The 23,527-nt window shown below is 39.4% G+C and overlaps 1 protein-coding gene across 3 annotated transcripts in view; it reads right to left on the bottom strand.

Moving 5' to 3' along the window:
- Window positions 1–23,527, bottom strand: part of CTNNA3 (catenin alpha 3) — a 533,166-nt gene that overhangs the window by 96,132 nt on the left and 413,507 nt on the right. For all 3 annotated transcript variants that reach the window (XM_054204553.1, XM_054204552.1, XM_054204554.1), the window contains exon 13: window positions 5,642–5,793. In XM_054204553.1, coding sequence (XP_054060528.1) covers window positions 5,642–5,793 — 152 coding nt within the window. The remainder of the gene's footprint in view (window positions 1–5,641; window positions 5,794–23,527) is intronic.

Genomic DNA, 23,527 nt, shown 5'->3' with positions numbered 1-23,527 from the left:
TTTCTGCAGCACAAACCACAAACATAACATTCCCAAGTAACACCATTTATGTGACTGATAAAAACCTGAAAAAGGAACAGGTGTACAACTATCCTTACGAGACGACAGGCACTTCTTCTAGGCTCTTTTTTAAAGGACATCAGATCTATCCTTTTCAGTCACACTGCATCTAGATGTATCAATCTTTGGATGACAGGACTGATAGAGTAAGCAATGAAAGCATCATTTGAGGAAGATAGGGCATAGAAACATCTGCTTGCTAATGACCAGTATAGAGCTATTTTTTCCTAAGTAATAAGGAAAGAAAATCTTCTCCTGGTTAAAAAAAAGATGACAACATAACAAGTACTAACTATGTTTATACCAGAAGCCTAGTTGCCTAAGTGAGCACAAATGAAAACACGGAAGTTCCCGCTTTCTGCCAGGGAAGCTGACAAGGAGCTGAGGGAAGGAAAGGTCAGCTCTGACCTACTTCGGTCAGACATGGCAAGAAAGTGATGAGAGGTGCAGGTCCAACCTGCTTGCTAACTGCCACTGCAGTCCTTCCTCATGTGCAATTGGTGTAGGACAGAAAAATGAAGAAAAAGGTATTTAACAAATTTCTTAATATATATATTTGTAATGAGTTAGCATCGCTCATAAATTTCAGACCAACAACAATGAAGTTTACCAACAATGAATTGTTGTTTGTCTCTCCTCCCCATAAGGTCTCAGGGGTCTCTTGGAAAAACAATCAATTATAAGACTGCAGTAAATGTCTTTTTTTCTCAAACACTTCCCTGCTTTGCTTTGTTTTCTCTAGCCTTTAAATAGAGGTTCAATTCATGTGTGCTATTGCCTGCATCTGACAGGATCTAACTCATTCCTACTACAGAAGTAAAAACAGGCAGAAAACCCTGCATGTGCAGAATAATTCTGCCATTAATAAAAGCAAAGGTAGAATTTAAATTAGACACTTATTAACTGGCCGAAAGAGAAACAGGATGATAAGAAGGTTTTCACCACTTGCTATCTTCCTTTCCGAGAAGTCCATGTTCTGAAAATTCCTGTAACTCTGCTGGACACAAGAGATCGAAGTCTGCTGTGATGTCTCTTACTGAGAGAAATCAAGTGACTGAAGAGCTCACAAGCTCTTGTGGACGAACCCAAGAATTTGCAACCAACAAAAGGAGAAAAAGGGAACCCATCCCAAAGGTATTCTGAGGTAACCAAAACATTTTCAAAAGGGTGATGCTGCAGATGCCTGAATGTGTGGCTAAACTGAGTTTGATTTTGCAAAGGAAATTAAAACCCACAGTAAAAGACTATTAGCTAAAGAAACAGGAAGACAAGGAATGGAATGGGGATGTAGCGAGGCTCTAGCTGAAATAAAAACAACTGGGTATGACAGAGAAAAAAAATGAATGCTTTGCCTCAGTTTTTTGGGGGGACTAGGGGTGGTGATGATGTACAGAGAACGGTGCAGAGAATGGCTGCTCAATGGTAATAAAGGCACAATCTGCAAAAGAAACACTCGAAAAGCCTAACACCATAAACTCTAAGGGAACCTACAGTTTCAATGCTAGAATTCTGAATGAAACAGCACACAGAACACACATTCAGCAGAAAGAATTTTTAAGTGCATCAAAATGATGCATTGTATCAGGTAAGAACTACAATCTCAATATACATTTTACACCTCTCATAAAATTAGGGAACACAGGTTCCTCATTCACTGCTTCCATGAACACGAGTTGTGAAAGCATTTTGAATAGAGTTTATGAACAGTCTGCCCTGTTCTTTCTCTCTCTGGAAAACTCACAGCAGTTCACTTGCGTATCTTCCAACAGAAACAAAGAATTCCACGAAACTTTGACTTGGTGAATTCTGTTCCCCTCTTTTTGGTCTATTTCTGTTAGGATGACTTTATTACTGCTTCAGCTATTGGTAGTTATTACTAATTTGAAGTCATAACCACTTTCCACCGTGTTCAATATCCTAATGGCATATTATTATCTGTACCTTCAATCCAGTTGTGTCACATTCTTCAACAAACTACACTTTCATACAGAAGCGCCTTCTTTTTCAAAAAGTTCTAGCATCAGTCTTAACATAATGCAACATTTAATATGTAGTCTCAAAAAACTGTCAATCTGTTTCCTTTGACCTTTTCATGTATTTCACATGACAGAATTCTTGTCTTTAATTTTACTATCTACCCTTATCTATTTCCATAACAGCAATATTCTGTTTATTGGGCACTATCCAGATAATGCCCAAATGTTCCTGTGCAAAATCAAGCTCCCAAAGCCTCTACAATTTAACAAAGATCAGATGTTTCAAGAGTCAAAAAAGGACTGAGGAATGTGGATGCTAATAAGCACACACAGCTATACACCCTGGATCAAATCTGACGATTTCAAATAAACAGCTTAAAAAAGGTATCTTAAGGGAAGCATCTTGCAGTTCCAGAGGCACATCTATTACAGCTCATTCGTGCAGCACACCTTCCACTATTTAGTTGCTCTCAAGTATTATTCAGATTATCCCTGCAGGACTGGAATGAATGTTTTATGTATCTATGGTTAAGCTCGGACGTTGAAAAGCATATCTGATAATCTGCATTAACAACAGTATTTGGCAGCATTTTACAGTTAGGAACTCTATTTTTCAAAACATTCTCTCTATGTAATTACATGCTCGAAATGCTTCCTGAGGAACTCATCTGGAGAGTTTCTGCTTTTACTTTGATGTTGAAAAATTGCCCCCTGTGAACTGGTGTCCTTGTTCATTTACACTTCTCAATTATATTTTGATCAACAATTTCTTTCCCTGCTTCAGTCTTGCAATCCCCTGTAATCAGCAATGCATTGTTCTTTGGCATGCTATCAGTAAGCCCCCACAAGTTGGCCACAGAATACTTTTATTTCTTCATCTTTGCCTCCGTGGTAACAGCGTACATCCCAATAAGCATCAGATCTACTAAAGATTCTTACAAGCAGGCTGAAATGAAACTGGCATTGTCTGGAATGCACCTAATTAGGAATGCAACTACATCCTTACTCAAAAAATGAATGCCAGGGTTTCCTCAGCACTCTCTCTGTGCTGGCAGTCAGTATCTCTAAGGGATGGTGGAATAGCTGACTATCATTTCACCAAACCTCAAAAAAACCCTCTCATGGCAGTGTCTGAATAATGGTGTTCATTAAGTAGAAAGCTGCACATGTCCTTTTTAATGAATTTTTTCTTTTTTTATCTCCTGAGCTTTTGTCAGGACTCTGCAATTGCTGAGCTATTGAATACATTCAAATACAGCTGAATACACTTCAAGCCAAGTTGATTTCTAAGGCAAACACATCCATTGTTTAGGATAATGGGAGGTCCAGTACAGGTGGAGGCAGGCTCTTACCCCATCAGTCATAACTTCTACAATTCAGAGAAGGAGGGTAGCTCTTTGCTACCCAGGGCTTCAGGTACAGCAAATAGGGCTATTTCTGATACTTTGTCTTTTCTTGCCTCGTCAAATTGCATGTGCAAAGCAGAAGTGGAAGACGGCACCGACAGAAATCTTTGTATTAAAACTGTCCATTTAGCTGTTGTGCAATGACGTACAGTTTTACAGATGCACTATGCACTAGTACATGTACACTGTGCACTTACTATGCATTATGGGTATGTACAGTCTCTTCAGATGCAACTATTTTCCCCTCATGCTTCAGAGAGAAGTACACATCATAAAACATCCTTTTCTTTTTTGAGTGACTGTCCACATACATATATGCATCACAGAGGACTGTCAGAATATACACTCAAGAGTTTCCTGCAGAGCAGTGTCCGCATCTTCATAGAGACTGACTGAAGCTTTGTTACACTCTTCAGTGCGTTGCCCAAAAATGAAAAACTCCATAAAAGAATAGTTAGTCGTGATCATCTGGAGTTCAAGCCCAGGACAACTGGACATATAAAAGACTCAGATCTCACTAAGGTGCAGATAGAAACAACTCTGTAATCTTAAAAAAAAGAGTCCCTGAGTCACTAAGGAAGGCAGGATGAGCAATGCAGGCATTAAATGAAGCCTAACTGATCCAGAAAAAAAAAAGAGACATCCTAACCAAAACTCTTAGCCTATTCACTGAAACAAGAACTCATCAGAAGACCTAACAGAGGATCAGCCTCAGTCTGGTTTGTTTTGCCAGATAAATCCAACACACATAAACACCTCCTGCTGTGGGCAAGATGTATGTTTTGGAATCTCTCCTCAGTATATAAACAATTTCATAACTGACAACTGCAATACAGATAAGACATTTTAAAGAGTTTGCACATTTGAATTCCTACTGGAACTTTTTAACTTATGCACTGCAATGTGTTATGATTCACTAATATTCTCCATATTAGAATCATAGAACAGTCTGGGCTGGAAGGAACCTTTAAAGTTCTAGTTCCAACCCCTCTGCCATGGGCAGGGACATCTTCAACTAGATCACATTGCTCAGAGCCCGGTCCAACCTGACCTTGAAGGCTTGCAGGGATGGGGCATCTACTACCTCTCTGGGCAACCTGAGCTAGTGTTTCACCATCCTCATTGCAACAAACTTCTTCCTTGTATCTAGGCTGAATCTACCCTCTTTCAGTTTAAAACCATTACCCCTTGTCCTATTGCGCCACTCCTTGATAAAAATTCCCTCCCCATCTTTCCTGTAGGCCCCCTTCAGGTACTGAAAGGCTGCTATTACGGTCTCCCCGGAGCCTTCTCTTCTCCAGGCTGAACAACAGGCTCCAGTCCTCTGATCATCTTCGTGGCCCTGCTCTGGACCTGTTCCAACAGGTCCATGTCCTTCTTATGTCGGGGGCCCCTGTGCTGGATGCAGTACTCCAGGTGGGGTCTCACCAGAGCAGAGCAGAGGGGCACAATCACCTCCCTCGACCTGCTGGTCACACTAGCCTGTAAAACGTTTTCATAGTTAAAAGAAAAGAGAAATCTGTTTCTTACTTTCTTCTCAACTGAAAAGATCATGCATATTGATGAACATACAGATATTGCAGCTCAGTTGTTACATCATTTGAAATGGGATTTGTGGACTGAAGATATTTGGTGGAAATTCTGCATCTGACAAAATTCTGTTGCAAATTTTAAAAACAAGCTGTTCTGAAGCATTTTCTTGAACTTCACGAAGAACACTAGGATAAGTGCATTGATTGCGACTGTGTAAGATTGACAGAAATCAGGCTGTTAAATCTCCTGGTGTGAAGCTGACGAAACTTCAACACAATATTATCAGGATCACTGAATATTCTCTCCATTCCTACATTCCACTAAACAAGGTTAAGGTTGAAGAGCTACAAGCAGATTTGGGTTTGTAGGCAGAAGGTCATAATTAATGAAGTGAATGAAGATCTTTATCAACCACACACAAATAAATATTTTTTAAGAACAAAACACATTTTTATGCAACATTCTGATCTGTCACTCAATGGAATTCTAGCCGCCTTGAGTTATAATCATGTGTGTTTCTTTGTAATCCAGATTTCACGATCAATTCAATCTGGATATGAGCTTAGGGGCATTGTCTACGTACACAGTTCTCAATTCTCCTGAAAATGCCCTGATGTATTGAACTATCAGAGAAACCAATATTAAACGAACAAATAAAAAACTTACCCGAATCATCATGACTGAGCATCTGATGTTATGAATTGTATCATACACCTTCTTCGAAATGTCCACAAACTGGTTATCATCAAACAGATGCAGTGTGTTCTTGCTTAAGCTCTCCAATGCAATATTTACTTGACTAATAAACTCTGGAATCACTATTTAAAAAAGAAAGCACAAACAGAATTCAGTGAGCACAAAAAGGATAAAACATAACTTTTCTTTCTGGCAAACTGCCTCACATTGATTAAACCTTTATTTAAAAAAAGCGTTATAGTAATAACATGATTAGTTTTAAGTGCGAACACATTTGTCATTTTTATCACAGTGATAAAAATGCGCTTGGTGGGCATGTTAAGTTGTGGATGGTTATACAGTACAACAAGGAAGAAGAAAGTTTTAAAAGGGTGGTCAGGGAAGCAGATGCCAGTGATTCCAATAGTAATTTTACCCAAAGAATCAGGATGAATAACCTGGCTCAAAGTTGGACCTACTATTAAACAGGCTCCTACTATTTCAGAGTCTGCTTTCAGTCTGAACAGAGGCAAAACTACCAAAAGTTTGATGCTTATTCTCCAAATTAAAAAGTCCCACAACTGCAACCTGGACTTACCAAGGCAGTTCACCTTGTTTGACTGAATCAAACAAATCGTAAAATTGTAAATACCAGTTTGATATTAACCTGTGCTGTACCCAGAATGTCCTGGAAATTTTCTTGCAGTGCTCCATGGCCTTATTTTGCCCAGTGACCTGGTCCCATTATATGCTCCTTGATCCTTCACATCAATTTGAAGCAAAGGAAACCCAACACGCAGAATATAGTGTGAAGAGAGAATGCAGCTGGAAAACCCATCATGCACAGAAGGACCTCAAACAAGCACAGATCAAACTCATTTGCAACAACTCATTTCCTATCACTTGGAGACTGAAGACACAGAAGAAATGGAAGTAAGGGGATAGAACTTCTGTAATATTGAATATGAATAACATACACTTTGTGGAACAGAAGCTTTTTTCAGGCAATGTGTTGGTTTCAAATACAAGTCCAATAAGCTTTCCATCCCTTCCTCCACCATTAAGCATTGTGTAGTTCATAAATTCATACCACATGAAAGCAACACGACTAATACCTGAAGTACAAATCATTTCGGGCAAATTTTGATGTTTATAAGAAATTTTTGTGTAGACCAAGTTTCAGCTAAAGTCAACAGAACTTCTGAATTAGAAAACCTGGCATTAGCAAAGATGCCACAATAATGCTTTAACCCCTAACTTCACGTGGGGAAACCCACGTAACCCTAGGAGACATCGGAATTCATTCTTAAATTACAGTAACTTCACTGTCTTTGAGCTCAGCCATTTCTCTCTAGAGTGTAGAACCTTTACTTCATATGTCAGTTCTCAGAAATAGCAAACTTCAGTTAATTCAGTGGTAATGGGAAGGTAAATTTTCCTACGTAAAATAGGTCTCCACAAGTGTGAGACAAGTAGATGCCATTTAATTTAAAAAATAGGGTATTTAAAATCCTTTCTTCCTTCTTCAGATTATCACTTGAATTACCTTGCCTTCTGAAAAGGTCAATGGGAAGAACAGATTTCTTACATGGCATGGAAAAAAGACAACGTACATTTTTCCTTAGCAACCAAATGGCATAATTAAGGAGAGTGAGTGCCTATCTATTTAGTGCTCGCTTAAATTGTTGGGGTTTTCTAAAGAAACACAATTATACAGTTTTAGAAAATGAATTTTTTTTTTCCTGTTAAACAAAGACTTTGGCCCCTAGGCCATCAAGATAATTGCAAGTGTGACAATTGGCAATTTTGAAGTAAACAGTCACCTCATACGTTTACATAAAATTAAACGTTCAGCTCTTCACATCCATTGTAAAAATGCTGCAAAGGAGAATATAAGAAGTTTCCAGGAATTCAAAATTTTCATTAAATAGTCAAAACCATGAGGTGTTTTCCAGAGCCTCTTACACCCTCACTTCTCAGTTCACTGTACTTCATAGACTTTCACTTGCATTGTTATAAGGCACAGACTCCTGCTTACCAGCAGCATGTTCAGTGGCTGATAACTGCCTGTGGGTGTCGTCTTCTACGGGACAGGATATTTCTTCTCAGTTACCTAGTCAGGCTCCATCCTGCACTCCATCCTTATTCCTTATGCTTATTAATGGCCTTTTTACAGCTCCATTTGAGGCCAAACTCATTATCACAGCGTGTTTCTTTGTCAGAATGAATAAATCACTCATGAAAAAGGATTTTAGGCAAATATGTACTCTATAGCTCATATGCTACTGGTGGAGTCAGTGCTAAACCACAGGCTGCACTTAATTACAGAAACATGATCTCAGTGGCTTCCCTTTGATAACATTTTTGAGATGGCTGCTTTTCATCAGTATCTTTTTTACGCACAGACAATTAAAACACAAGACTAAACTGTAATGCTAAAATATGTAAGTAACAACCTGCTAATGAAGTATAAAAATACATTTGAGCTACTATAAGGTTATCAAATAGTTTGTATTATTTGGTCATTTAGCCTCTACCTGATTAGATAATTCCCTCAAATCCAAGACTCCTTTCTTGATTTGTATGCAATTTATTTAATTTTTGAGTTCCTAACCAAATAACTACTTAAAAAGAGAGTTTGGTGGATATACGAGTTTTTATCCATGCATCACTGGCACCAAAAATACTTTACTTCACACACCCTCAAATGGTTCAGGCATTGCTCTGAAACGGTGCATTAAGTGGACTAGAACCACACTCATAATATGCATCTTTCCTGTACCCTACTTTATTCTTCTGGGCAGCCTAAATATAGAGGAGAAGTGGATGCAGGTAAAAATAGGTTGGACAAGATTGATTTTTTTTTTTATCTTTCAAAAGCAAAGAAAAATTAAGCAAATTGCAAGTAAAGTGAAAACTGTTGTACAATTGAGAAATATTATGAGATGTTTGTTATTTTAATATTGAAATATTTCTGAAAAAAACACAGAATTTTTATTTGATTTTTTTTCTTCCCCCTCCCCCCCAATGAAAACAATGAGTAAATTTTAACATGAACATCTGAAATCCTGTCTTTCCTGAGGGGGAACGTGTGGAAAGGAGGAGTACGTTTTGGAAAATACCAATACTGCTCGTAATCTACTTTGAAAAGTCCTTAAACTAATGTACAGATTTCACACTGCCAAAACATATTCTGCACTCTTCTTGAAATTATGCTTATTTATTTTAAAATTCATCACGTCTTCCCTAATTCCTCTCTTGTTTTAAATAAACAATACTATTTGTCTTTCCTTGTAAGCCATGGTTTCTTAGACTCGAATATTTTTTCATTGATTTTGTCATCTTCAACCAAAACCAACTAACGAATCCTGTTTGCAGTTTAACAGCTGTCACAGCCCAACTCTTAATTCAGAGGCTACCACATTTAGACGTCACAATCGCATTAGGTAATAAAGAAAAGGAAACTTCGCTAACCACTTTATTCCAATTAGCAACTCTGTGCCTGTTATTTTTAATAACAAAATCATCAAGAGAACACCTTTTCCACTGTGCAGAAGGCCAATGAGAACAGGTGAAACATGAGCTATCCTACTTGCACCTTTGAATGAAGTTAAGTGATTAACATCACTACATCAGCAATCACAATAGCTTGATATTGAAAAAGCAACAGTCTCCACAGCTAAAATTCCCACACATATGCAACACTCACCTAAACAATGCCTTAACAAAATGAATATAACAGACGTGGACAGATATGACCTCCCAGAACTGATCAAAAAATAACGACTTCTTTTTATTTTTTCATTTTTTTTCAATTCAAAATGCTTATGATTTTCAATTGGTAAAAAAAACCAAAAACACCACCAACAAACAAACAAACACCATCTCATTTCATTTATTTGACAAAGGAGGAAAAAATCCCCGAGAAGCATCTTCATAAAAAATGAAACACAGATTATTTATTTTTTATCATTCTTATAGTCTGAAAATAAGACTATTTGTTAGGCTGCCATCTCTGCAGGGCAATCCCCAGTTTCCATCCCTTGTGCTCATGTAGGAATATAGGCAGGGCATGGGTGTCCCTCTCAGCTCCTCTCAACTTAGAATGCCATAGTTTCTCAAAGGATGTCAAGGGAGAGTAGTTGTGGTGCATTACTGGATGCACATACACACAATTAATCTCAAGAAAAAAAATGTGTGGTAAATAACCAAACTTTCACCTTCAATGTTTATCTGTATGCATAAACACTGAGAGCAACTTACTGTATGGTGTAAATAGACTGGAAAAATGTTCAAGAGCTCCCACTAGAATGAAGACTGAAAAACTACTCTTTCAAAGGCAGCTTTGAAAGGGAAATGAAAACGCAATGCCCAGATGAATGAATGAAGCTCTCAGACCTACACATCCCAGCTACAGGTAGACTCTGCAACCTGCCTCAGCTATTGCTTGAACTTAAGTTCAACAAAGAAGAAAACTCTCCTTGCCAGATCTCCTTGTCCTTTGTCAGCCATCCAGAGACATCTGTACTCAAATAGAAGAGCCACAGGACTGTTTGGTAGGAAATATGAAAACATGAGTAGCCTTCCTAAAAAGTTTGTCTTGTCAATATACAAAAATACAGAATACTTAGAGCAAATAAAAAGTTTCAACTACTGAAGCACTCACAATAAAAATCACATGATCGTTAGTACCTAAACTGAACCTCTAATACCAAAGTGAGTAAAGACTGCAGGAGAACTTAATGAGAACAGCATTAAGGATTTGTACCCACACCAAACTGAGTGGTGCCGCTGACAAGCCTGAGGGATGGGACACCATCCAGAGGGACCTGGACAAGCTTGAGAAGTGGGCCCATGTGAACCCCATGAGGTTCAACAAGGCCAAGGACAGGGACTTTCATCTGGGTTGGGGCAATCCCCCAATCACTGGGGATCACAGGCTGAAGGATGAAGGGACTGAGAGCAGCCCTGCTGAGAAAAACTTGCGGGTACTGGTGGATGAAAAGCTGGACGTGAGCCATCAGTGTGTGCTCACAGCCCAGAAAGCCAACCCCACCTTGGGCTGCATCAAAAGCAGCATGGTCAGCAGGTTGAGGGAGGTGATTGTGCCCCTCTGCTCTGCTCTGGTGAGACCCCACCTGGAGTCCAGCATCCAGCTCAGGGGCCCCCAACATAAGAAGGACATGGACTTCTTGTAGCAAGTCCAGAGCAGGGCCACAAAAATGATCACAGGGCTGGAGCACCTCTGCTGTGAGGACAAACTGAGAGAGTTACCTCATTTTGAGTAAGTATTCACATTACGTCTATGAAAAGTGACTGACATTTAAAGGAGAAAAATTTCTTCTGTTGACATTTTTGGTGGGCTTTAAATCTCCTGACCAGTATTGCTTTCTGTACTACTGAACAATTAGATCTGCACTGCTGTGTAACACATGTATTTTAGTACAACAAAGGAACACAAAAATGACATGACCCGTATGAATACTAGGTGACATTCAGAACACTGCACTCACACACTGCATACATACAAAACGAATCAGAACCCAAAGAATCACAGGAATTAATGCCATCTGCTTTCGCCTTTTATTAATTGTGCATGGAGATTGTTTTTTAAATGTCTCTGACACATTCACCTCCAAAAACAGAGTGTTTATGTACTCTGCCCACTACTGTTTAAATATTAAAGAATATTTAAATGTACATCTTATGTGTTACGCTTAATTGTACATATGAAAACACCTCTTTAGAGTGGAGGCCATTATTCACACACCAAGATGCCACAGTGAAACAGTATGAAAGCATGATGTATGCAAGCCAAAGAACAGCTGTGAAACAAAAATAAAAAAAGAAAAATACGAAAAAGCTTTTGGGAAAAAACGGTGTTGACAAAAACCAGTAAAAAGAATAATATTAAAATCTGTTCAAAAACACAATTCCACATTTCTATTTAAAATTTTGTACCATATTCTTTGTTATTTACTGTTTAAATTCTCTTCAATTGAACAATTTCTATTTCTATCCAAAATGTCCTCTAAACTAAAACAAGTTTTTCCTAAGAGCGTTGAATTTTACTCAATTGCTGGACCGTGTCAGAATATTTTTTCACAGCCCATACAACAAGTCCACTGATAACTGACACTGATCCCATTTTTAAAATATGCCTTCTGTATTACAGTTTCTAAACACCACACCTAATGATATGAAATACATTGGTTTTACACTAAATCAGTTATCATAAAGCCAATCACCTAGTATCCTCCTGACGTTTAATCATGTTCTTGGCTCATCAACTCCTTTCACAGTATAGGTATTTTTATCATTATGAGGAAAACTCAAGGCATTTTGAACAATGAAGACAGACAGAACTTCAAAAAACCGGTTATATCTCTTTATAAAACACCCTTAAAAACTTAGAAAAACTTACTGAACAATCTGACAAAGCACCTACTGAACTTTGAGAGCCTGATCTAAAATCTACCCATACCTTAGGGGGCTCTTGCTTTGACCTCAGTAGGTCTGGGATGACACTGTGATAGATACTGGCCTTTGATTAGACCCCATATATTGCATATATTAACCCACACTCTTTCCTAAATACAGGAACTGTATTGTCCATCAAATCCGAAATTCTCCTTTTCTAAGAGTAAAAGTTTAACATTTCCATTTCAGAGAAATATACCATTGATCCTTTTAGTTTCTGTAGGTAAAAATTATCAGGAGCTCCTGATTAGGAAGAAGAAATCTATCCTTGTAACAGACAGCTAATAGTTGATAATTTTTTAAGACTCTCCTGACTTCCCTACTTAAAGGAAGATGCTTATACAATCCTTATAAAGAAAAGAGCTGCCAGGTACACTTAAATCCTGACAGCAGGTAAAGGCTATAGGCAAGCAGCAAGGGTAGAGGCATACCTTCCATCCCACAGGTTAACATTCCAGAAAAGCAACAGTGGTAAAGCAAAAAATACCCAAGACAAAAGTGACAGAAGAGTAGAAACAAAAGTAAAATAAAAAGGAAGAAGACAAAAAGTAGCAAAGCAACTCTCTCTCTCTCTCTAGATATATATATATGAATGATAAAAATTATACTTTTTTCCATCAGGAAAAAATATATCATTTTTTCTTGTCATGTGAGTTAATTCTCTATTTCTTCTCTGCATGCCTTTTCATCTTCCTCTATGCTTTTCAGCACAGCTTGAGTTTAATTTTTATTGTGTTCACCTGATTTTGTTTAGCACTGAGAAAGCCACATAGTAAAAGTAATAAATGCTTGAACTCTACCCTCCTAATGATGCTTTTCAATACTATATCCTGGAATTGCACACTGTGTTAGGTTGAACTAATCTAGAATTTATTCATGGGAATAGAATATTTGCTTTAAGGATGTCCTTCATCTTTCAGCACGAAGTTCAGATGAGTCCTCCTGTGGCAGCACAAGCAGAGAGTTGTGGCAAGTGGTGTGTATCTCAAGTATTTTATTATCCCTCATAATCTGATCACCTAGCATGAAAGTCAGCATCATGGGTACAGACAGTTTGTTTTCAGAGGATTTAAACAGTTTTCCAGTTGCGGGAATTCAGCTAAAGTGAAGCATAAGCAAAGTACGGTTGAAAAGATTAAGAACACAGCTACCACTTAAATGCAGAGTCATACCAGAGTAAATAGGAAATCTAGTTAATAACTTCACAGTCTTTATTCAGCACTTATTTAATTTCACTTTTGGAACCCAAAGAATACTTTGCACTTCTTGAGATTTAAAAACAAGCATTTGCAAGTTTCTTAGAGTTTTATCTAAGAATTTCAGGTAGGAAGAACACTGTATAGTCTGGTGATACAATTTTACTGCTAAGTATTATGTCTATTCTTAATGCCATCTCAACCAAAAATGATATACCAAGAACTAATAAATAAATCAAACTAAAAACATCTAAATGAAGGCAACTGAACTGGCCAAGCCATACCATCTGAAATATGAGGGCTTCTGGCAGAAACTTGAGTTACACCACCCAAGGCATGCTATATAGAATGGAATAAACCGTTTAATGACTGATGGAGACATCTTCATTAGATGTGTTCAAAAATACATTTAAATAATAATGGAATTAATGCAAAGAAAGAGTATTAAGGCCTTTGACACCGTCCCCCACAGCATTCTCCTGGAGAAGCTGGTGAATCATGGCATAGACAAGTGTACTCTTCGCTGGGTTAAAAACTGGCTGGATAGCCGTGCCCAGAGAGTTGTGATTAATGGGGGGTGAAATCCTCTTGGCGGCCGGTCACCAGCAGTGTCCCTCAGGGCTCAGTTTTGGGGCCAGTTTTGTTTAATATCTTTATCAATGATCAGGATGAGGGGATTGAGTACACCCTCAGTAAGTTTGCAGATGACACCAAACTAGGTGGGAGTGCTGATCTGCTTGAGGGTAGGAAGGCTCTACAGAGGGACCCGGACAGGCTGGATCGATGGGCCAAGGCCAACTGTATGAGGTTTAGTAAGGCCAAGTGCCGGGTCCTGCATTTCGGTCACAACAACCCCAAGCAACGCTACAGGCTTGGGGAAGAGTGGCTGGAAAGCTGCCTGGCAGAAAAGGACTTGGGGGTGCTGGTGGACGGCCAGCTTAACATGAGCCAGCAGTGTGCCCAGGTGGCCAAGAAGGCCAATGGCATTCTGGCTCGTATCAGGAATAGTGTGGCCAGCAGGAGCAGGGAAGTGATGGTGCCTCTGTACTCGGCACTGGTGAGGCCTCACCTCGAGTAGTATGTTCAGTTCTGGGCCCCTGTGTACAAGAGGGACATTGAAGTGCTGGAGCGTGTCCAGAGGAGAGCTACCAGGCTGGTGAGGGGTCGGGAGACCACGTCACACAGGGAGAGGCTGAGGGAGCTGGGCATGTTTAGTTTGGAGAAGAGGAGGCTGAGGGGAGACCTCATTGCCCTCTACAGCTACCTGAGAGGAGGTTGGAGAGAGGTGGGTGTTGGCCTCTTCTCCCAAGTGAATAATGACAGGACCAGAGGAAATGGTCTGAAGCTGCGGCAGCGGAGGTTTAGATTAGATATTAGGAAGAATTACCTCACTGAAAGAGTGGTCAGGCGCTGGAATGGCCTGCCCAGGGAGGTGGTTGAGTCACCAACTCTAGAGGTATTTAAGAAACGTCTAGATTTGGCACTTCAGGGCATGCTCTAGTGGCAGGGATTGTTGGTTGGTTGGTTGGGGGTGTGTGCGTGTCTGTGCGTGTCTGTGCGTGTGTGTGTGTGGGGAGGGGGGGTTTGACTTGATGATCTCAAAGGTCCTTTCCAACCATGAAGCTTCTATGCCTCTATTCTGCGTTCACTGCAAAAGGTTGAACTGGATAATGTGAACAGTTTTTTGAAACTCCAATCACTTACAACTCTGTTACAAATCCACATAATACAATGCTAATATGAAGATCAAGCTGTTTCTAAATTTGACTTCACTATGGTACAGAGGCTTAGCTTCAAGCCTGTATTTTTGTGATACAATGTTAAATTGGTGACATTTAATTACAACACTGTATCAGATGATTGGCCGAGACATACATATACATACAGATATATATGTGAAAGAAGAGCTTTGTGACTGTGTGCATTTGATATACCCCTTCTACTTCTTCAAGTATTACCATTCATATTTACTCACCTTTTTTTGGTAACAAGCTTTTACGTAGAAAAAGGGGTTAACATTTTTGGAAATTTTAACACACGAAACACTTAACTCGTGTTCCTCTGCCAATCTCAATGCTAGGCCAATATAGGGGAGAAAAGATCTCCGAATCCCCCATTGTCCCTGCCCCTGACTATTTAGAGCATAAAGGACTATAAACGATCCTTGTGGGATTTAGTACTTATGCTGAAGTTTTTGCATACTGGAAGCGTAATACAACATGAAGTAGCCAAGGCAGAGGCCTGCTGCACATAAAGTTGCGTATTAAAAGCAAGATATAATTAGTATTTGCTTCTCTTTAACCCAGACATACACATACCAGAATAGTGAAACCAGAAACTGTGTAGAAGCACCTTGCAGCACTGTATGCACTTGCAGGGTTCTGAGAGTACTGGCATAACCAACAAGCATTTAGTAACACAGCTAAGCATGTATGTAAAAAAATGTATCTTCAGAAAATTCTGTATTTATATCTAAATGTATAAATATTTATTTATATTATACATTTACATATATATTTATATGTAAGCTATGATGAATATATGACAGCAGTTTTGTGGTATTATATCTTCATAGATAATAAGGGTAAGATTTTGAAGAGTTAACTGTCCTGAATATGAGCCGATTGATAATGACTGAGACCCAATTATTGGCAGTGTGTATTATTAATTAATGGCAATCCAGTAAATTGCTGCTTTTACATTTTAAAAGGCCCTAACTTATTCCTCTTTTAAACACACCCATTACAGGGATTTAACTTCCTACTTGGAAAACATATAGTTAAAGACAATTTAGATACATATAAGCCATTGTTACTTTGTAAGACAGCCAACTGGACGTGTAGGGGTATGGGTAGAGCTTAACTGCTTGTGACTTTGGAACCTGCGAGCCTCGACTTTCCCCGACCCAATTCCCTGCACAGCCCGGAAAATACACCTAACGCTGCAGCTGGGAATTATGGCAGTGCCTGCAATTAAACGTCACAGTTGAAGACATCAGTGGTGACTTAAAGGGATATTTTCCCCCCTCCCTGCACAAATGTCCAGAAAAAAAAAACACAGAGAGAGGTGGTTTTTGTTCTGAGGGGCAAATGGATTTCCCTGTATGAGGTATTAGAAGCAGGTCACAGCCTCTGAAAGAGCAGAAAGATACTCTGAGATCATATAATCTACCTTTTTTAAAGCTCTCTACCTACTGCATTTGGCTGCCATGGTCAAGGACAGACTGACCGTGAGATCTCTGGTGAGAAAGACATTTCCCCCTAGGTCATACTGGCAAAGAATTTCAGAAATTTTTTTTGCATTTCTTAGCAGACAGTGTGGACCATGTGGGCCTGTCTTATCTGATCAGTTCCCTGCTATTGCAGGACCTCTACGTACTGTGCAAACATCCACTCCTCCTGAACTCAGTTCACAGTACAGAACTGCATGACCTTCCTTAGTCTAACTGAAGTCACTGGGCTTAGAGGCATCTGCACTAAACAGAATGTCTTGTGATACACACAAGCAAAGACTAGTAAATACCTTGGGTCTGTATCTAAAAAAAAGAGGCATGATTAATTTTATTAAGTGAATGTCACAGGGCACAGAGTCTTACGTTTACCTGCAGTCCAATTGCAGACTACCATCAAACCTCCATCTCCACAAGTATGGCCTCACTTCAAAACTAGGGATCAGGCAGCAGTAGGATGACAAAGTTCAATGAACTGAAGCAGCTGAAGACTTCAGTTTTTGCCAGCCAAGCTAGTTTTGAGACGGTTCAGTCCAACTTGCTACCAGGCCAGATAGCTGACATGCTAGTACTGGTACAAGGAAGGTGGTAGGAAAAGGCAGACAGGCAGGTGGACACCACTGCCATCAATAAAAGCTGCATTTAGAGCTGTTTAAAATGACTGTGAATTGCAGCCTCCATTTCTATGACTAGAATTTGTTACCACAGATTTCTAATGAAGTTTTTCTTCACTGGCTTTGTTATATCTAAGGCCAAAGCTTTGCCAGTAAGAGCAGAAAATCGACTAACACATCAGGCAACTTCTAAAGGCTGCTGAACAAATACTCCCAAATTGGGATTGTTCAAATGTTTCGTACAGGACGCAGCCAATGCTGTACAAACCATTAAGAGGAAATGGATGTCTTTCTATGGGGGAGTCCCTTCATTACATGTAAGAGAGACTATCGAACAGAGAACAGCTTTTCAGTAATTCAGGTGGGGAAGAGAAATCCTGACAGTTGAATTAAAAAAAAGAAACAAAACCAAAACTTTGAAAAAAAAAAAAATCTCTGCAAAACTTGCTTCTTTCTAGTGAATAAGCATTATGCTATATAGTGCTTAAGCTAGAGAATGGTGTTAATTAGCAAAAAACCTAAACCAGTCAGACTTCTACAAGTGTTAATTTTATGTTTAGTACAGTAGTTCCTATAAAATTTGAAGAAATAAGAATATGCTTAACAAAGTATATAAAGGAATACGTTGGGGTAAGACTATTTTAGTCTTTAAAAAGACTGAGCTTTGAAAAGGTCATTTAGAAGATATTCAAAGTTATTTAAGAGCATTCAAAAAGAATTACCTCTTTTGAACTAAAATAGAAATCTTATTAAGGCTGATCTGGAGAGAAGTACTGAAAAGATGACAGAATTCACTCTATGGAATAAGTTCACCATTGTTATTAGTCTACCTATTTGGGAAACAGACACTCTGGAACATGGAATATGTTCTTACTCCGTGTGCAATACCACCCCCAGTTTTGGATAAGATTGTATACATTAACATGGCCATGACTAAAGTGTGAGTTTCCTCGCACTCACTGATGGATGCTGAGACTACCTGCAGACTGACAGGCTGCTCATTCCACACGTTTCCTGTTACATCTCAGAAATTACTGGTTAGCATTACCCTGGCCTATGCCCTGAGCTTGTAACCCTTAGTTACAAGCCCCAAAACATTCAGGCTTCATCCAATATAAACGGAATTCCCCAAACAGTCTGTTGCTGGGTAAGGTGACTTGTTTGCAAACATATCTACTGTAACATACCAGGTACATTCCATGTAAGCCTTATCTCTGTAAACACATTGATTTTTTTAAAAATAAAAATATATTGCAAAATAATTTTTTCACCTTTTGTCTGATAAATTACAATTTTTGAGTCTTAGAAGACTGACTGAATTTATTTTCTTTAGTATGACTGTAACACTTTCTCTACCATTTTAAACTCCATCTCCGTAACTTTCTATTCAACAGCATAAATGCTGTAGGTACACACATATGCACTCTCATATCTAGTGAAGACAAGACAAAAAAAAAAAAGCTTTGAAAGACATTAAAATCTCATTGTCTTATCGCTTGCAACTGGAAAAAAGAAAAATGAAACTGTTCTAATCAGCGGGAAAAGAATTAGCAGTCCACAAGAATGGAGAGATTACCATCTGGATGGATGTTGAGAACTGTAACTAACCTGTTTCTAGCACCTGATTCTGTTATCAAACACTACCAGTGCGATAGCAGGTTACTCACACTGATTCTTTGCTAATTTTATGTCCAGATAGACAAAGCGCTCTGATTTTTAATAACTAGTATCTGATTTCATTTCCAATTAAAAACTGTTATAGTGGGTGGGATGTGGCAAGTTAACTGCTTTCACTTGGAGGATAAGGAAGATGGTTAATTTAATTTAAGCATGTAGAAGTACTGGAGAAAGCTAGCTAGAACAATAAAATCAACGGACAAACACTAAGTATCTGTCACTAAATATCTCTAAGTATCTCTGAGCTCTGCTTAGTGAAAAGTCACAGAAAACCAACTGTATTTTTAAGAGCAAGGTTATGTTCTCATCCTATAACCTTCCCCAAAACACAGCTTATGTCGTATGAACATACTGACTGCAGATGCAATAAAACAAAGATGTATTTTATTAAAATTAATTTACAATTGGGTTTTTTTTTTTTTTTTTTTTGGTTTTTTTTTTTTTTTACGAACACAGTTTCAGAAATTACAGAGTGGGTAAGCAGGGAAAACCAATTAAGATGGGTCTTCAGGTAACGCAAATCTCAGAAATTATGTCTATGAGACAGTGTCACATTCACAGAAATGAATGGACGTATGGCAATTCATTCTGGGAAATGGACTTCGTAGAAGAAACAGAATTGCTGAGAGATCATTTCTGAACATCAGATATATGGATTACACTTTGTGTTTATACAGAAAAGTAGTGTTCAATTATAGATATGAGCATGTTCACCTATTAAGTCCTTCTGTATGGTCTTATAAAAACTACAGATCATTTTGTGCTAAAAGACTCTGCCTTTTCCCTAAACTACAGTGCAAATAACTAAATGCAATTACTACTCTTGAAAATCAGGTCCCTGACATTGTCTCTAAAAATGAACTGAAAATGTACAAGGAACCAAGAGAAGCACACACTGGCATTTTCATGTTGTCTGCTTGCCCGGCTCCCAAAGGGGAGGTGGGGGGACAGCAGGCGCACAGGAAGCCTCACTGAAGACACACTGGACAGACCTAACACCACAATGTCCGAATGGCTCAGCCTGCAAAAAGTGGGTGTCTCTAATCCGCTGCAGTGCTCTGAAAATGCTAATGTAAGGGCAATGGCTGATACACAAAACCAGATGGGGAAAAAAGGCAGAGGGCAAGGGCCAAAGGTTTGTCATGGATTAAAAGCTGAAAGTGATAAGAAAGAAATTTAAAGTGAAAGGCATCTCCCCTGAGCAGTGACGAATTAGGCATATGGTGCTTCAACGTACCAGCAGGGGTCAAGACTGTAATTCACAGACACTTTCACATTCCTTGAAGAGTTATCTAGGCATGATAAGTAGCTGGTAGCCTGAATTCCATTAATGCCTTCAGCACAAGCCAATGGACAAAAACACACCCCTCTGCTAACAGACACAGTAAGCATCATGGAGTTTAACATTAATACTGTAGCTAACAGTTAAATTTAAGTTTAGGTAACACATTGTAACAAATATGGTTGCCTCTCAAATGGGAAAACGGTCAAGGGAACAGACCCTTACATTGGACTCAACAACAAGAACTGTGTAGGGCTAGCTCTTTTTTATGTGCCCTTACTTCCAACACTCTCCCAAGGTCTCCAGAAACACTCTAAATTGCTATAGCTGCATAAGCACAGAGCAGAAACCAGAATGGGATTTAGAACCTTCAGTTCTACCTTTTACAGAAAACAGGTAAAGAGCACAGCTTAAAAATGGTCCAGAAAAGGCTCTTAATAACTGCAAGCAACACAACAACTTGAACAGGACCGAGCGCTTGCAAAGCAGAGGGGCTTCTACTCTAAGATGGTGTGGGACTTTTCATTTTGTATTGAGCAGTGTTTATTGCATGGGGGTCCTAGTAACAGAAATGAGTCACCAGCTTCATAATGTGCCACTGACAGAATGACAAAGAATGCTTGTTTCTACATTTTGCCATAGATCTGTAGACACAGTATAAAAGTTCACCAAAAGAAACACCAAGTGAATGCCTGAATCTAAGTATATTTGTTTTGCTATAAGGGAGTGGTTTTAAAATGGTATTTTTAAGGATTTCTTGAATCAGAGTTTCGATTATAGAACAATCTAAAAAATTTAAAGATCATTCAACTAAATAAGGTCTTTCCCTTTACAACATTTCTTCCCCTTCACAAAAATAATGTTTCCACTAAATAGACTTCTGATGGACAAAGAATGATCCAATGCAATGACAAACCGCGAAATGAAATTTCATAGAATCACAGAATGGTTAGAGGTGGGAAAGACCTTAAAGATCATCCAGTTCCAAGGCCACAGCCATGGGCAGGGACACCTCCCACCAGACCAGGATGCTCAAAGCCCCATCCAGCCTGGCCTTGAACACCACCAGGGATGGGGCACCCACAGCTTCTCTGGGCAGCCTGTGCCAGTGTCTCACCACCCTCATAAGAAAAAATTTCTTAGTATCTATTCTAAATCTCCCCTCTTTCAGTTTATAACCGTTACTCCTCATCCTATCGCTCCACTCCCTCATAAAAGAGTCCCCCTCCCTTTCCAGCCCCCTTTAGGTACTGGAAGGGGCTATAAGGTCTCCCCGGAGCCTTCTCTTCTCCAGGCTGAACAACCCCAACTCCTTCAGCCTGTCCTCATAGCAGAGGTGCTCCAGCCCTCTGAGCATTTCTGTGGCCCTCCTCTGGACTTCATCCAACAGGTCCATGTCCTTCCTGTGCTGAGGGCCTCTGGATGCAGGACTCCAGGTGGGGTCTCACCAGAGCAGAGGGGTAGAATCACCCCCCTTGACCTGCTGGCCATACTTGTTTTTGCAGCACAGGATGCGGTTGGATTTCTGGGCTGCGAGTGCACATTGTCACCTCACATTGAACCTCTCTCATCCACCAGCACCCTCTCCTCAGGGCTGCTCTCAATCCATTCTCCGCCCACCTGTACTTGTGCCTGGGATTGCCCTGACCCACGTGCAGGACCTTGCACTTGGCCTGGTTGAACTTCCTGAGGTTTGCACAGGCCTGCCTCAAGCCTGTCCAGGTCCCTTTGTATGGCATCCCTTCCCTCCAGCATGCTGACCACACCACACAGCTTGGTGTCATCAGCAAACTTGCCGAGTCACTGACAAAGACGTTATCCAGCGCCAGTCACAGTACCGACCCCTGAGGAACTCCACTCATCACCACTCGGACATCAAGCTGTTGACTGCAACTCTTTAAGCACGGCCATCTAGCCTCAATATAGTCATGAAATGACTATACCTATGTTTTTTGGGTAGAACTTGAGAACAGTACTTGAGAACACGCTGCTGAGGATGTGGGGTCCAACAGTGGTGAGTTGTGTCTTGAGAAATGGCTTTTTCACTGTGTCATCAAAAAGCATTGTATGCTACACATGCAAACACTCTGTTCATACAGCTGAGGAACTCTGGTATCATTAAAAGCTCCGAATTACACACAAATATCAACTTGTAAAGCTGGTATTTCGTTTTTAAGAAAGTTTCCAGATCCGAAACATCTTGAGGAAAAAGTTCCATTCAGACAGCTCCAGAAATCTGTGCACACATTACAGATGTGCTTCTCACGATGCACTCACTCCTGCTGCGCTAATATTGACCTAGAATTCAGTTATTCAGGTGCTGCTCCTAAGGTTAAGACAAAAGAACATTATTCCACAATATTTTAAACGTGACACTGAAAGGTTAGATACAATTCAATTCTCTTGCCTGATAAAATGGTTATCTTAATGCAGATCTCACCCAAAATAGAACACTCATTTGAAAACACCCAACAAGACAAAAACACTCCACCCAAAACTAAGGCCAAGAATTACAGAGCTGTAAGGAGAACTTCAGCAATGTTTAAATTCCAAGTGCCATAAAACTTCAAAGTCCTATCTCAATACTTAGGATACAAACAAAACAAGAATAAAGCTTCCGTCAAAACAAGAATAAAGCTTCCATGAGGCTGAAAATTTAGTGAAGTATCAGGAAAATTGAATACCTAAATCTGAGTTAACTCCAGTCATCAGATAAGGTAGAGAAGTTTAGAAAAACAACCCTGAGCCCAGCAGTTACTAACATACAGACTTCTGTATTATCCCCAGTCAGTCCTTCTGCCTTCCCCCATAAGACTTGACGCTGAAGTGGTTATTACATGCTTGGTACCAGAAGGTTTTCATGTACTATGGGTGACGTTCTGTCAGGAGGCACCACTGTAGTTTCAGAAACTCAGAACATGTAACTGGGACAAATTTTCCCAATGTTATATCCATACTGACAGTAAGTTGGTCTTCAAAAAATTAGGAGTAGATAACGATCAAAACATTTCCTTTTGAAATGCAGCCATTTGCTTTGGTAGCTTACTAGAAATATTGTCTTTTTAGAAATCTCGTTCCCAGTAAGTGCAGTATCAACTTACAAAACCTGAAAGTGACTGAATTAGCCGGAAGGAATAGTCCTGCACAAGATTCCCAACCTTCTTTGGCCCAAAAGCAAAAAAAAATTTGCATACCCCACTGGGAAACATCACAAATGAACACTGGGGTTTTTAGGCAGAACTGAATATTTTGTTTTTGACATAGTATGTTAGCAAATGACAAAAACATGAAAGACAAAACTGCCTTTGGCAAAACGTATTTGGGAAAAGGGTCACACTACTTTTTAGTACTATGTCTTCTACAATAGTAACTCGGAATGAAATAATTTAATCAAGAAGA

This window comes from Rissa tridactyla, chromosome 6, assembly GCF_028500815.1.
Source record: "Rissa tridactyla isolate bRisTri1 chromosome 6, bRisTri1.patW.cur.20221130, whole genome shotgun sequence".
NCBI lineage: Eukaryota > Metazoa > Chordata > Aves > Charadriiformes > Laridae > Rissa > Rissa tridactyla.
This window is presented reverse-complemented; position numbering and strand designations above follow the sequence as displayed.